The following is a 15,509-nucleotide window of genomic DNA, read 5'->3' as shown; positions in this document are numbered from 1 at the left end:
CAATAAAAAAATAAACTTACATACCTAATAAAGAGAGAACATTTTTCCGTGAATGATCAGGCAAAATACAGGCACAGGATTGCTCCAGAAACCATTTCACACGCTTTTAAACGGATTGATGATAAATTTCACCGAATTCAATAAGCTATGAGTTTTCCTATAACTATATACAAAAACATTTGTGAACATTAAGAGATCGTTAAAACTAATTAGCATTACAGGGATACAATAAATTAAAAAGACAGTACTAAAATAAGTAAACTGCTGCCACTTTCAGGTGCTTGTATTGATGTTGAAACGGCAGAAATAAATATCTTGTTTTCCGGTATTCAAGTTGGAAAGTAGAATGTAAGGGACTGAACGCCTTTCATGTAAAGTTCTAAACATAGTAATTGTATTATTTTTCTAAAAATAACCCTAAAAGTAATGGGGGTCAGTTCGGGAGACCTGGATCCTCCAATTGGTCCACGATTTTGCACTCTCCTTTTTTTCCCCCATGAAAATAGACACTGCAGTAGCGAGGCGTAAACAATCGATTCTCGATATTCCTATATTTGAAGCTAAGGTAAGGAATCAATTATTAAGATGTTCATTGCGAACACTCTGTTTATCGATCTTTTTCCACAAGTTTAATTGGCAGATCAATCGATTAATCGCAAAGCACGCCACGAGACACGGAGGGAATTTTTCACTGGTTCATCGTTTATCAAAAGTCTTACGGAGCTGGACGAAACAAAAGACTCCACGCAAGAACGGTTGCGTTTAAAAAGACCATGGTTTCTTTCCAAATACCTATTTTTCCGTTTTCAAACTTACTTCATGGAATAACGTCGGATGGTCATTCATCATAAACGCACCCAACCTCGAGTCTCAGCAGCTTCAACAGCATGATAATTGATCACATGCAAGAAGAAAGTTTCCAAAGAGTTCATTTCAGACATCTGATCCCAATGGTTTGACTATTATGTCTTGAATCTGAAAAAAAAAAAAAAAAAAGATAAGTTTTAGAGCGCTCGTTTTCTGCAATGCAAGCTAGGAGAGGATGAAAACATCATTAAATCTAGCCATTCCCATGATTTAGCTTTATTTTGAAGCGGGAAGCAGGTTGGTGCGCTTTTAACTTAAACGAGGTTGTATATCATTATTTTATTCAATATTTGTTTGATCTTTTATCATCTATGTACTTAGAGAGTGGTAAAATTCAGGAATCGCAAATCGATGGCTAAATTGCGGGAACACGTCTCACCGTTTGCGATGTTCCCGACTCCTATCGTACTTTATTTTCCACTGGAAAACCAGTCAATATACTTTCTTGAAAATCTTCTTGATTCTTCTTCTTTACCGGCAGAATATTCTGTGTAATTTAAGGCTGTTTCTCTTCGAAAAAATAAAAAATCAGCGGAAATTTTGAAATACGTGGTTCCATACTTCGGCCATCGATATTAGATTTTCCATTTTAGATATTTCCAACCAATGAGCATGATTTTCAAATTTTTATGGAGAAAAAAATCAATTTAAAAATGTGATTCTCAAAAACCAGTCTTTTTTTTAAACGATTGGTGGAGATTTTTCTAATCACTGTCGTGTTTTTCAACTTATTTTTTAAGAATATGCAGGCAACTGTGTTTGTATGGCGATCTGTGCCCAAAGGGCTGATTATTGAAATCGACAAATAATGCGATAGCAAAGAAGACGAAATGAAAATGAAGCGACCTTATTGGTTGAAACGGGTGGTTGTTATGTACTGAGGGGAAAGTTATGGACTAAATATAGGATCTCGAGCTAGTGGGATTCCGTTTTAATTAATCTATAACTTATCTCTCCCGGAGGATCTCTACCATGACAGATTCCTGTGGAAAATAGGCGTCGCAGAGCGCCCTAGCGCGCCGTAAAAGCGGCTCATACATACATACTTATCTCCTTCGTCCATTTCAACCTCCCGCTCCAATCAATAGGATTGCTCCATTTTCTCCTATGATCTTTGTCGATCACTTTTTCTATGAATTGCAATGATCAGTCTGCAGGCGTTGCACAAATTAGACTTCATTTTAAAATAAAAAACCATTATTTCTGCTCCACCTATAAATGCACCTTCCTGCGAAGGTAAATTGATAGTGCATGTGCTGTCTCCAAAATGGGCGACAAACAGAGGCTCCTCGTTGCAAAATGGGGTCTAATTGGACTATATTTTGCAATTAGGAACTACAATTTCCAGCTCACTTTAGAGACAATGTATGTACCATTAGTTTCCATATGCAGATGAGTGCTTTTACACACGAGTCAGGTATTGTAGTTCCTACTTGCAAAATGAAGTTCAATTAATGTGCAGCATGTACTCGAGGGCCTTTCTGAGAAAGACAGCTCCATTCGCCCCCTGCCTTCTTTATCTCCAGCAAAGTCCATCAATTTCAATAATCAGCCCCATCAGCAATAATGCTACATGTGAAAAAAGAAAAAATGATAGCCTAGGCTATACTGCCGTGCTAAGGAAGAACGCCGTATGAGCATTCGAGAGTTGCCAAATTTCCTTCTATATAATGTTTATTTTTGAAGACGATTATTTTTTCTTCAAATTTTCAGACACTTTAGATCGAATTACAAACAAAATTATCTAAGAAATTGCCAGAAATATGTTAAAAATTGGTCCTGGAAATTAGTGATTTGAAAGAGGAAATTTAGCAACGCCTGAAGGCTCATACGGCGTTCTTCCTTAGCACGGCAGTATGGTCAATCATACTAACTTGAACATGTGGCGGGGTACTCAAGACGAACTCTATCGTCGACGCAACATCCTCCGGTTGTATGCAGGGTCGGGAACTGTACAAGAACTCGTCGAAGTCGTAGCCCAATGATGATTTGAATATCGCTGACTTCACCAAACCGGGGCTCAAACACTGGAATTAGACGCATACAATATTAAAACAACATCGCAAGGCGCACAGACTCTTCATTTTTAGCGGTGATTTCCCTCGGGCTCAAGGTGTATGATGCATCGCTTTAATCTAATATTCAAAGGTGCTCTGCATTTCGTTGCTCCTTTTACGTAAGGCCGTATCTTGATTTCCGCATGAGCCCTAGAAAGGATGGCTTTATATGGAGAATAGGGCTCAAGTTGAAATTGAGATACGCCCTTACATCAGAGAAGCGACGATTTCTAAGGAGCAGGAAACGTCCTCCAGAAGCGGCGGAGTACTGGAGAATTGTTTTACAGAATATACAAGTTAATGCAAATCAGTGGCGTGGCGTGAATTGCGATATATCGATTGTTATGCCATTTAAACCTATGGTAAAGAATCGATTATTAAGGTGTTCGCTGCGAACACCCTGTTAATCGATCCTTTTCCATAGGTTTAAACGGCATGACAATCGATATATCGCAAAGCACGCCATGCCAGCCAAATTTCGATTGATAAAACACGAATTTCCTGAAAACATTATAAATATTTTTCTTCCAATTTTTCAGATAATATTGTTCAAAATGTCACCTAAAGTTCCTGAAAATTTTAAGGAAAAATATTCATAACTTTCCTCAAAATCAAATATTTTACGGACGGAAATTTGGCAACTCTCGAATGTTCATACGGCGTTCTTCCTTAACATGGCAGAGTAGAGGAGTCCACATCTCTTGTGTCTTATAATATTTATTATTATGTGGTTATCATCATGAAGAAGTGCATTTCATTCTAAGAAGTGTACGGAAAAGCGCAGATGATTTCCCAGTATTAAATATTTCATAAAAGAGTGCATCATTCTCGATGAGTTGGATTGCATATCTTGATGCATACTTAAAATAATCTCAATTTTTCAAGAACTTCATTTATACTCCTTGTCCCCCAGACCCATATTCTCATACCTCGTGAAAAAAAATTAAAGCCAAAAGCAGCTTTCACTTGCACATTCACTAATGTTACTGTTAAAAAATTCCGTTTTGAATACACTATTAACCACACCAGCCGCTCGATTGTTCAAAATGTCAGGAATTGCATTTTTATTTTTTCCACTTTTTTAAAAAGAAAAAATTTAAATTAGATTTTCTGGAAACAGAAAAATCTGATTTGATCTCCGGATCTAAGTAGTAAAAAAAGAGCGAGAAATACGCCCTGCGAGATTCATTCATGCACCGCTCTCTTACGTGCAAAATCACTACATGATGTTTTATGGTGAAGGTGGTGATGGATTATCTAAAACAGGTTTTTTAAGCTTGAAGACTTATTGTTAGTCATCAGCGGTAGCGAGCAGGTTTTATGATAATTATCATAATCATTAGTTTCTGGCCTACTTTAAGTTACATTGTATCAATATTCAAACATTTATCAATAGGTGTTACACGTTTCCAGCAATATACTAATACTTATTATTTGCTCCGCTTTTTGTAAAATGCTGTTTCGGTGTATCTATAATGCACCTGCCTGCCATGCTGGTTCCCCTCAGTTTCGCTTTTAGACCGTTTCAGGAAATTTTGTCAACAATTTTTTGTCCGCGCACCTTTTTTGTCAAATTGTTTACGCCCACACGTAAAATAAGCAACAATGACTTGGTCCAAGCGTTATATTTTAGTCGGTATGTAAAATTTTATTGACAACATGAAAGTGAGAGAGAAGGAGGTGTTGTTATGGTTGCTCATTTTCTCAATGAAATGTTACTTTCTCCTTTTGATTCATCATCTTTTTAAATTGTCATTGGTGAATACATGGTTTTATTTCTATCCTTAAAATATTCGATGTACAATATACCTTACACCTTACATATGTATAGGTACTTTTTTTATTTTTTTAATTTTTTTTTTACGAAATTATTACTTCATTTTGTAAACATTTATATTTTTAAAACGTTACACATATTTGTAAAACCTTTTCCAAGCGATGGCATCGATATTAATCTCAACGAGCCGCAGTTGTGCCGAAAGATACTGCAAAAATGAATAAAAGAGGGGAAAAAACCAAGAGGCACGCAATCTTTGCTTTTAACCCATTTGTACATCGATCTTTTAGAGTCAAATGCGTCAAATTTTGAGCGTTTGGTTGCGCGTACACCTCGTTGCAGCACAGTAAAAGCACAAAATGTAAAACAAAAAATTAAAGTGCCTTGGAAATCATTTTTGACACGGAACCACCAATATTTAAAAAGCACATTATATTATTACTCTCCTTTGATAAATTGATACTTATTTTTTTTCATCAATTTAAATGTGAATAATCAATGCAGAGTGTGCAAACATTTCAAAATCATCAGTTAAAAACCGCTGACTATGCGAGTATAAATATTAGAGCCTAACAAAGCGGAGCGGCGTGCTGCCAGCGTGAGAGGCGCACTGGCGCCTACAAACCTAAGTGGATACTTCTCGAATTGCACCATGCTTGAAGTATCCACTTAGGTTTGTAGGCGCCAATGTGCGTTATGCGCTGACCGCCCGCCCGCCGCGCCGTGCGGCGGCGCCTGAAGCAACTATTTCACGACAGAGGTGTTGCACAGTATTATATGAAACTGAACGTATTAAGAATGACAGGCATCCTTTAAAAGTACACATGTTTCCTCGCAAAATAAATCAAGATACTTATCGTACACAGGAAAAATCTAAGAGCCTTTAGCTAAGGCAAATCAAGAGGTTTATCCGGTTCAGGTATAACAAGGTGGGAATTTCTTGAAAGATAATTAAGCCCTGTTGCACCAAAGACGCGTAGAGAGTTTTAGTGAAATTTGTCTAATGGAATCGACGCTCCCTCATTTTTACCAAAAATCTCAATTATATATTATTCTCCGTTGGATCAAACAACCAAAAAAAAAACAAAAAAAAAAAAAAAAAAAAAAAAACAAGCAAACCCTTATTCTTCCAAGACATTATACATTTTCATCCAAAAACGTCGTGAGCAATTGTCGTTTGTACTTAGATGTGGACCAATTAACTTTGGGTCTCAACTGGCACGTGGACCAAAACCCCCGTGCCGACAAAACGCGCGGACGTAAATTACTGGAAAAAACAGGCGCGCGGACAAAAAATAGTTGACGAAATGTCCTATAACCAGACGTATTAGAGTACGTTATCTTGAGAGCCTTTGACCATAACTTTTGGAAGGTATAGACATTCATCCCCGCATGGAATTATGAAGGACCCAGCGCTATTTTCATTACATTTTGCAATAGGGCACCACTGTTTCTGGCCTATTTTAGAAACAACATACATGCCATTTGCCTCCTTTTGCAGGTATGTGATTTTATCAGCGAGCCAGAGACAGTGGTTCTTCACTTCAGGATGTAATTCATTTTATAAGCTTGTCATCAAAAATGATGCGGGTAATGTTTCTAGGTATCTTACCTCCAACAGAATAAGTAAAAACCCAGTTTTTCGATCAAATAGCACGTACACTGGAAAAAAACACATTGGATCTAGAGTCCAGACTCTTGAAAACATTAAAAAGAAAAAGGTTTCTTGCTTCAATCAGATTTAAGCTTAAATCAAAAGGAATTCCGCTTAAATTAAGAGGCTGGGTTCTTGATTTAAACTTAAATCTGATTGAATCAAGAGTATTTTTTCTTGTCGATGTTTTTAAGAGTCTGGACTCTAGATCCCCAGTGTAGTTGATACATCATTCCCTCTAATTATGCTCAGTCTTTAGAATTAACATGGTCATGAACTTCTCGTCGAAAAATTCTTCCCGTCCAGAAAAATCGGGGCGCATCTTGTGTTGACAACACCCGACACCCGATGTAAACGGGTGGCCGATGACCACACGCTAACTCATGACCCCCTTTCTCCGAGCTTGTCAATGTCTAGGTGAGACCCGGAGTGGATTACCTAGTTAAAACCAACGTTGTCACATTCACTCACAGAAATGTTTAATTAAGCTCTATATAAAAGGAGGGCAGGCGGGAAGCTCTGCTAAGTAGAAACAATGGTCAGCGGGGTTTTGAAGTAAAAATTATAGAACGTTTTGAAATCAGTAAGCTTTGTAAAGGGAAATAGATTGAAATGATCAGACGATGAAGGACCTTATATGAGGGGCTTGGGGGACAAGGCGCATAAGTCAGTCTTTGAAAAAATTGAGATATTAATGACTTCGAGTGAAACTAGTCTCAGTGCATATTCTGAGAAAAATTAGCTCCCAAATCTCAATATTCAAGCATCAAAAATTCAGTTTGAACTTTCTTTTCGCCATAAGAATCTATATAATTTCGAAACTTTAAATACTTATTTCTCAAAATAGCAAAAACTCCACTTTTGCGCCTGGCCCTTCAAGCCGCTCAAATGCGAGGGCGAATTTTCTTGTACGAACGTAACAAAAATCACGAAAACAGGTGAATTTTTACAAACCCTTAGAAAACTTAGAGACGTTGAAAAGTGCTGAGATTTAAAAATACGATCATTAAAATTTTGACGAGACAAATCCGAGAAAATTAGACTACAAAGATTTTGAGCTAAGTAAATTGTAAGGAAATAAGTATATTCCCCAAGATTTATGATACCAAGCATCAAACTAATATGATAGTCTGTCTCTACAAATATGAAGCGATTTTTTTCTGTCTTTTTGATGAGCTATTGTACTATTGAATCACTATAAATATAACCTTAAAACTGCGAAAAAGCGTATCTCGTGTCAAAATTTCCGTTCCTATTTTATTTCATTGAAGAGGAGCAAATCAACAGTATTGCTTGAATTTTACACAGAATATCCTAAATATGGAAAAGAAAAATCAATGCATTTTTCAAGAAATAACATTGATAATTCTACTTAAAAAAGTATTTATTATCTGCGGCGTCGGTAACCAAGATACGTGTTTTTACAGTACCGTCGACTACTTTTCTAGTTGTTTGTTATTGGCGGTTGTAAGCAAAAATCATTCGCTATCAGCTGAGCATTTTGAATGTAAGTTTTTTTTATGAGATTTGAGAGTTATGACTCACATTCACAATCACAATCATCGGGCTCTTGCTTGCACACAATTATTGTTATAGCGAGTTATAATGTGCGAAACGACTTACGGTCACTTTGATGGGGCTGTTAATGGCTTTCAGCTCCTGGCGAAGGCCTTCGGTCAAAGCCCTGACAGCGTGCTTCGTTGCACAATAAAAGTGGAGAGGCGCAAAGTTCGGGACGTGGTGGGCTGTGAAGCTGCAAAAAATAAGGCAATAAAAAGTGAAGAATGGTTATTGCTCGACAAAAATACATGCACAGTCAATCTAAATCATTTTTCAACAGAATGAATCTAACTCTACGTTAATTTTGCCGTGTTAAGGAAGAACGCCGTATGAACCTTCGTCAGTTGCCAAATTTCCTTTGATCAAAAACAAATTTTTAGGAAAACTTGTGAATATTTTCTACTCAATTTTTCAGGGAATTTTCTTCCTCATTAGATCTATACCATCTAAAAATTTCAAGAAAAAATATTCATGACTCTGCTCAAAAATGAACATTTTACTGGAGGCAATTTGGCAACTTTTGAGTGTTCACACGGCGTTTTTTCTTAGCATGGCAGAATAGGTCCTGGCTTCGAATCCTGGTAGTGGCGCTAAATTTACACGGAAACAACGAGTAGATCTGCAGGAGCAGATTCTATTCAATCATAGTTCCTGGAAAGTTGACAAGCCTAGAGCACAAATGTGCCAAAAATTCCTTGATGCCTCCAGACAATAAATATAGTCAAGAAATGAATGTAAGTCCTGACGGAATATACGCCAACAAACCAGCAGAAAAAAAAGAAAAGAAAGAAACCAGAATGAATGTTTTGAAAAGCACGTTGGTGAATTCGTACAAAATTCAGTCCAAAACTGATGTCTGAATAAGAAAAACCTCACCCGAGCACTTGCCTCTCAAAAGAGTTATGCTGTTTGGTGCAACACTAGTTACGGCCAATCAGAATGGCTGAGGAATTGCCTCAAACTAATTTGCCTCTCATTTTTGATCTGCTTCCCAGGAACTGTTCCTTTGCCCGCAATTTGTGTAGACTAAGAGTGTCCTAATTCCTAGTGTGTGGGGAACGAAGCTTGAGTGCCTTCAATTTTGCCGTATGCACCACACACATCCGCAAAGCGCGAATAGTCGCATTAACTCCAGTGGCGTGGCGTGAATTGCGATACATCGATTGTTATGCCATTTAAACCTATGGTAAAGAATCGATTATTAAGGTGTTTGCTGCGAACACCCTGTTTATCGATCCTTTTCCGTAGGTTTAAATTCCATAACAATCGATATATAGCAAATCACGCGACGCCACTGCATCAGGGCGCTAATATCACAGCGCACAGCCACACTGCGCCCGCCGACCAAGACAGTAAGAACGTCTCGTTCTCCTCCTAATTTTCGATGCATCGGTCGAGGACATGATTACGATTAATGTGTATGAAATTTAAGTTTAGAGCGACAGTATTTGGAGGGGATATCACACTTCTTTTGAAACTTCTTACAGAAATCATTTTTGAAGATTGCCCGAACTATACGTGCTTTTCTGGTGAGGGCTTTTGAATTGTTCTTTTACGCCACGATAGGCATCGATACCGGCCGAAAATTACATAATAGCATCGAGTTATGGGATGCAGTCATCGTTTGATGTGCGAGGCTAGAGTTAATTATTTTTTATGTGCAATCGCAATAGACCACAAGACAAGGTGCAAGAAGCATTAGAATTGGTTTCTTTATCAAAATTTTACGTAGAACACGATTTGCTCCACGAAAATTTTTGAAAATATCTCCCAAAAAAAAGACATTAATTTTTTTTAATGCATAAATTTATACTTCTTGCTCATAAAGTGAATACAAATCTGAGTGAAATCGCACACACTAAAAGTTACCGTGACGATAAGATTTGGGGCGGGAATTGATTTCAGTAATTTTGTTGTTTTTTTTTTTTTTGGAGCAAATTATATTTTACACGAAACTTTTAACAGCAGCATTTATCAGAATGCTTCACTTTGGACCTTGTCTTGTGGTCCATCCCTGTGCTGAAAAAAAAGAAAACTTATTGAGAAATTCTTTACAGACATGTGGCAACAAGAGTAAACTTGATCTCACCCCTTATGGAGATGATCTTTCCGAATCAAAATGCCTTCTCTCTACTGCGCACAAATAAAACGGGTTAATCCACCTCGTTATGGGTCCGGTGTTTACTCAGCCCGGTCCATTCATATACGTGATCGATGGAAATTAATTCGTTTATGGGGTATCTTGGTGTCCACTGTTGTCGTGACGAATAAAAAATACACCTAATTATATTAACTCTTAATCGCATAATATTTAATTATATGAATCAGTGAGATGCAGTAAGTCGAATCGTGTCTTTTGTGCTAGTTTTTTCGGAAGAAGGGACCCTAGAAATATTTCAGAAAAGCGTAGTTTTTCCAAGTTTAATCAGTACATTGATATTCAGTTTCCTACATGAAAAAAAAAAAAAACAGTTTTGAAAAATGATTGTGACAAAGAAGTCGGAAAATCATTTTAATCCTGATATTTTGAACGGATCAAAAGGATTTTAAAAGAAAATATTAATTAAATTAGCCGGCTTTGGTATCAGTTTATAGAGAAGGCTGATATGGCAACGATTTTCATTCAATTGTTCGGCCAAGGGCCAAGTATGGAGCTGAAATCACCCTCAAGATTTTATCATTTTCCCAATAAAATGAGGCAGTAGAGTAAACAGAGAAAATGAAACTCACGTTGGTATAACCTTATTAAAGCCTTAAATTTGTGGACTGTGCTGAAGATGTTTGTTAATGTTCGATCTGCTCATACGATACCATTGGAGAATGGAAGCCTCATGCATTAATTTTCAGAATATTGTTGCCAATAATATTGTCTTCTGCATGATGTTATTGGCAAAAAACTTATTTTGGCGAGAAAGCCTCTTTAGATTAAAAATTCCTTTGACTGATTTTAGATTGTCACTATCAACTTGGTCTCAGACACTTTCAATGATTGCGTCGTACTCTTAGTTAAATTTTGAGAATTTGCTCTTCCTTCTCTTTACATAATTGTATCGACTTAATCCCTCAAAAACGCTACGAAACTTGAAAGAACATTGGGCTCGATACATATCCATGCTTTAAGCTTTCAAATTTTTAGGTATCAAGGCCGAGAAGAATCTGTTCTCGCAGATTTAATCGTCTATTCTGGGAGAGTTTTGTCGTTTCCTTGACGAAGGTACGTAACTCCATTTCAAGGTTGCAAAATTGCCCTAAAATATTCAATTTTTTTACAAAGATGTACCTGCGCAATTTTTCTTGAACATTTGTCTAATTTTTGCACGAGATCCGAGGAAAAAGCAGAAAAATTTCGCGTTAGAAATTCCCTAAATTCTTCCGGTAAAAGTGCAATCGGTGCGGGGAAATTTGGCAACATTGAAATGTAGTTACGTTCTTTCGTGGGAGGATTTTCGCCTCTACCGGGATTCAAATGCGAGACCCACTGATCTAGAGTCAGACTTGCTGACCACTAGGCCAACCTGGTCGGGGGGAAAAAAATTGTACAACCGTGCTTGAATTCTGACCCTGTCCGATGGTCTTTCGACCCAATTTTCCCGGAGTGTCTGTGTCAGAGAAAGGTGAGAAGCTACATGCATGGATTCGAACGATTGTTGCGTCTCCATTGTTGCAAAATCGTGCCGTTGAAGTAGCCATCCCGTACCGAAAAAAATCGGACTTTTAAAGGATGGCAACCCGGGGATCGTTGCGTAAAGACCCGTTTTTGCCGTGCGCCGCGGAGAACCGATATTTATGACGACCTTGAGACGCGACTACCCATAAACGTGAAATACTGCATTTCTCCCTAAAATAGTCACGCCCGAAAAAAGCCCGCACACGCGAAGACTCATCGCTAATTAAGAGGCGCCGCACAATAGAGCGAAAACATACATGAAAGAAATCAGACAAAATTTTGAAACTTTATAATCTCACATCTTCAAAAATACGAAGCGGAAAAGTTTGAAAGGGTTCCATTGGTTTTTTAATGGAATCTCCCTTCAAAATACTGTTGAAAATTGAGATTGTGACGAAGTATACATAAAAATTCGCTTTTTCAGTTAAAAATTTTAGGTCCGACCTCTTCTAATGGCTCGTTCCTTTGTGCGCCGGCCGATCGCGGCATTCGCTACTGCACAGAAAATATGATGTGCTGACATAGCATTTTGGATGTCAAAATGGACATCAAGTTAAGCATTCTGATATATGTTTCTCAACCGAAATTTCACGTAGAACACGATTCCGGCGACGAAAATTACTGAAATCTACTCGTACCCAAGATATTTAATATTTTTTGACGCGCGAATTCAGATCTCCCGCTCATGAAAACACAATAGTCTATGTGAGTCAAATTGCACACTAAACTTTACCATGGCAATCTTTGCTTTACAAAAATCTGGCAACCTCAATCTTGATGCTTTGACTCAGTTATAGCAGGGTGGAGAAGGAACAGTGCTCGACTAAGAAGCCTGCCAAAACTGTTGTGAGGCGCGATTTGACCCACGTAGAGAATTGCGTTTCCTCCGATTGAGCATGTCAAAATTCCCGTGACCAGTGTTAAATAAAAACATTGATATCTTATTTAGGAGGTAATTTCAGAAATTTTTGATGCAACAATCAAGTTTTACGTGAAATTCTTTTTCAGAAACATGAAGCAGAATGCTTAATTATTCGTACCTGGTCTACTTGTGTAGTGCGTCCGCGCGTTCTCCAAGTAGCGCCTTCGACATCGGAGAAATACTTTCAACGTTACATCGTTTTACACATGCTAACTGATGTGCAAATTGCCTAATCTGCACTAGCCGGAGGGTACACTGTGTTATACGGCTTATTGTTAAACCTTCACCTGCAATTCACGGATTGGGTTCATTCGTACCTTGTCTAGTGGTCCGTTGCGTCTGGTGAAACCAAGATGCTGATTTAGCTACCCTTACAGTTAATTTTACGGTTAATTTTACAGTTAATTTTACTGTTAATTTTTACATCGTTAATTTACTCGGAATCTGAAGCCCCTGCTTCATGACACACTACTGAAAAATTCGTGAATAATGTTAACATTGTAGGGTCCACGCCAATTAAGCACACGCAACTTTATAGGCTGCGACAGAAGATCCACCATATTGCACCGGAAAAAAAAATCCGGCGGTGGAAGCCGTACTCACAGGCTCTATAGACATACCGTCCGTGTTCCGGGCTCAGAGGCCGAAAGTTTCGGGCGCAGCACCTGGAGCAGTCAAAGCTGCGGCCTCAACACCCGGGACGGACGGTATGTCTATCTATTCCGTAACTTTTTTTTTCAGTGTGATCCTTCTATTTACTTTACGCTTAAAATTGACGTCAGGCTGTCTTCTGTCGCAGACTAGAAGTGCGTAAACTTGTTTGGCATAGACACTGAAACATTTCGACGATGAAACTACAGTGGATATCGGATATAACGACCTTGAAGGGACCAGCCATATTCGGTCGTTATAGCCGATAGTCGTTATAACCGATAGTGGAATTTTTACGCACGTATCCTATGTTAAAGAGCTGAGAACAAGGCTGTGCTGTAGGTGGGATTCCAAGGCCCGGTGAATTTTGCTGCTGATTCATTATCTCTTCAGTAACACCTTTATTTAATATCTTTATCTAATTTTATTTGAATTGAATATTTATTTAATTCATTTATTGGCGCGTATACGTAGTATACCGCCTTTGCGATCGTTTCGAACCCTGCTCGATACAATAACCGAGTCCCTTAGTTCCTTACCGAAAAGTGACTACCGCGAACTTCTGAGATTTTCCAAAGCGTGTAAAAAGTTTATTTATCCGTCAATAATTATGATTTAAAGTTGTTTCTCATTCTGGGGCTCGCTAGTTTATGTGCAGTGAATACCAAGAGTCTACGTTACTTGGTTTTTTTAAAAAAAGCCTAAGAGTACGACGCGCTGATTTAAAATATGCATATATAAGCGGAAGCAAGCGAACTGATTCGAGGATGGCTGACCAGTTCGGCACTCCTTGAATGAGAATTTCACTCACTCCGTTTTGTTCAAAACGTTGCTTTGACATATCTCCACACCACTGTTATCCTTTTCAAAAGTTGGTACTCCTTGCTCTGATAGCCGGGGCCAGCAGGATAGTGGTAAGTGCAATCTGTGATGACGAGATCCTCTCCTCTTCGGCCTCTGTTGCTGTCGCTCAGGTCGTTATAACCGATCATCACATCTGTTGGGAAGCGAAAACTCCGTCGCTATGACCGATATGTCGTTATATGCGATGTCGTTATAACCGATACATAAATACATTGAATGAATGGGATTTCAGCCGGGACCGACCAGTTTACGTCGTTATGTCCGATATGTCGTTATAACCGATGTCGTTATATCCGATATCCACTGTATGTACGGAAACACGAATCTAGATCGCGAAATCTCGAAATTGTCACTCTAGTTTAGTTTTTTGTACACTGTCAAAAATCGAGGGGTGAAATAGGGACCGGAGTCCACATAGCACCCAAAAACCCCGAATGATATGAATGCGAAGTAAAATTAGCACTGTAGAAGCGTTGGACACTCCGCAGAAAGAGTATAGATTCCGCTCCGTAATAGTGTAAGTCACTCCGCAACGAGATTAGATTCCGCTTCGCATCAATATGACTGGAGGTTTTTGGTCACTGTATATAGACCCCGACACCAAGTCTGCCGTGATAGCGAAGAGAGCCGTAAGTGCAAAATTTTCGAAATCGAGTTTTCTTCAAAATTCGTCTAAACTCTTTTACATGAAATTACTGAGGCAGCTAAAACAGCAAAATTCATCCTATTTCAATGAAAACAAGACGTATGAGAAAGCCGTAAGTGCACAAAAAATGACATAGTTTTTTTCAAGACAGCCGCAGGTGCATGAGAGCCAATGAAAACAGTGCTTTCCAGTAAGGTGCCGCCCTCTTCTGTCAATTTCTAATCTGGAAACGTGTTTGTTGTGTGTCCAACACGCTACCACAAAAGCATGCAGAAAATAGCACTTACGGCTGTCTTGCCTAACAATAACCTAGCATGAAAATGAAAAATACCCTTTTTATGTAATGGAAATAAAATCAGTCGATTTTTAATCATCCATACGATTTCTAGGAGTCTTCCGGACGATTAGTGGCAATTTGACAAAGAACGGAGGCTTCTTTCAATAAAATGTTCTTGTCAGAAGCTTCTGAGCCCGTTTTCTCAAAACTTCATTTTTGCACTTACGGCTCTCTTCGCTATCACGGCAGAAGTTTCACTCCAAAATTTACTACAGTGTAGCTTCTTTAGTAGAGGCTCACTTTTATTTTCAAAAGGTGTAAAAATATTGGGTGGTCTTAACGAAAGAGCTCATTGATTTCATAAACACCCACAGATCGGTGCTAATTGAGAACGCGTTTGACAAACACCGCGCGTAGCTATCAATCCTCAAAGAAGTTGTTTTGTTCTTGTCGTTCAATGCACATGATTTGACTGAAGTGGATACAGCAAACAACTGAGAAAGCATTTTTTAAGGCTAACATCCGATCTTTATCAAATTGCAGCTTTTTCATTCCTTAATGCTGCTT

At 38.3% G+C, this 15,509-nt stretch overlaps 1 protein-coding gene across 3 annotated transcripts in view; it reads right to left on the bottom strand.

The window, feature by feature from the left end:
* Positions 1 to 494: 494 nt before the first annotated feature.
* Positions 495 to 15,509, bottom strand: part of LOC109032727 (dehydrogenase/reductase SDR family member 11) — a 41,864-nt gene continuing 26,849 nt past the window's right edge. For all 3 annotated transcript variants that reach the window (XM_019045003.2, XM_072302350.1, XM_072302349.1), the window contains exons 5-7: positions 7,979 to 8,108; positions 2,742 to 2,894; positions 495 to 975 (exon numbers count right to left, since the gene is read on the bottom strand). In XM_019045003.2, the coding sequence (XP_018900548.1) occupies positions 934 to 975; positions 2,742 to 2,894; positions 7,979 to 8,108 (325 nt within the window). In that variant the 3' untranslated portion in view covers positions 495 to 933. The remainder of the gene's footprint in view (positions 976 to 2,741; positions 2,895 to 7,978; positions 8,109 to 15,509) is intronic.

Source organism: Bemisia tabaci, chromosome 7 (assembly GCF_918797505.1).
Source record: "Bemisia tabaci chromosome 7, PGI_BMITA_v3".
In the NCBI taxonomy this organism is placed as follows: Eukaryota; Metazoa; Arthropoda; class Insecta; order Hemiptera; family Aleyrodidae; genus Bemisia; species Bemisia tabaci.
This window is presented reverse-complemented; position numbering and strand designations above follow the sequence as displayed.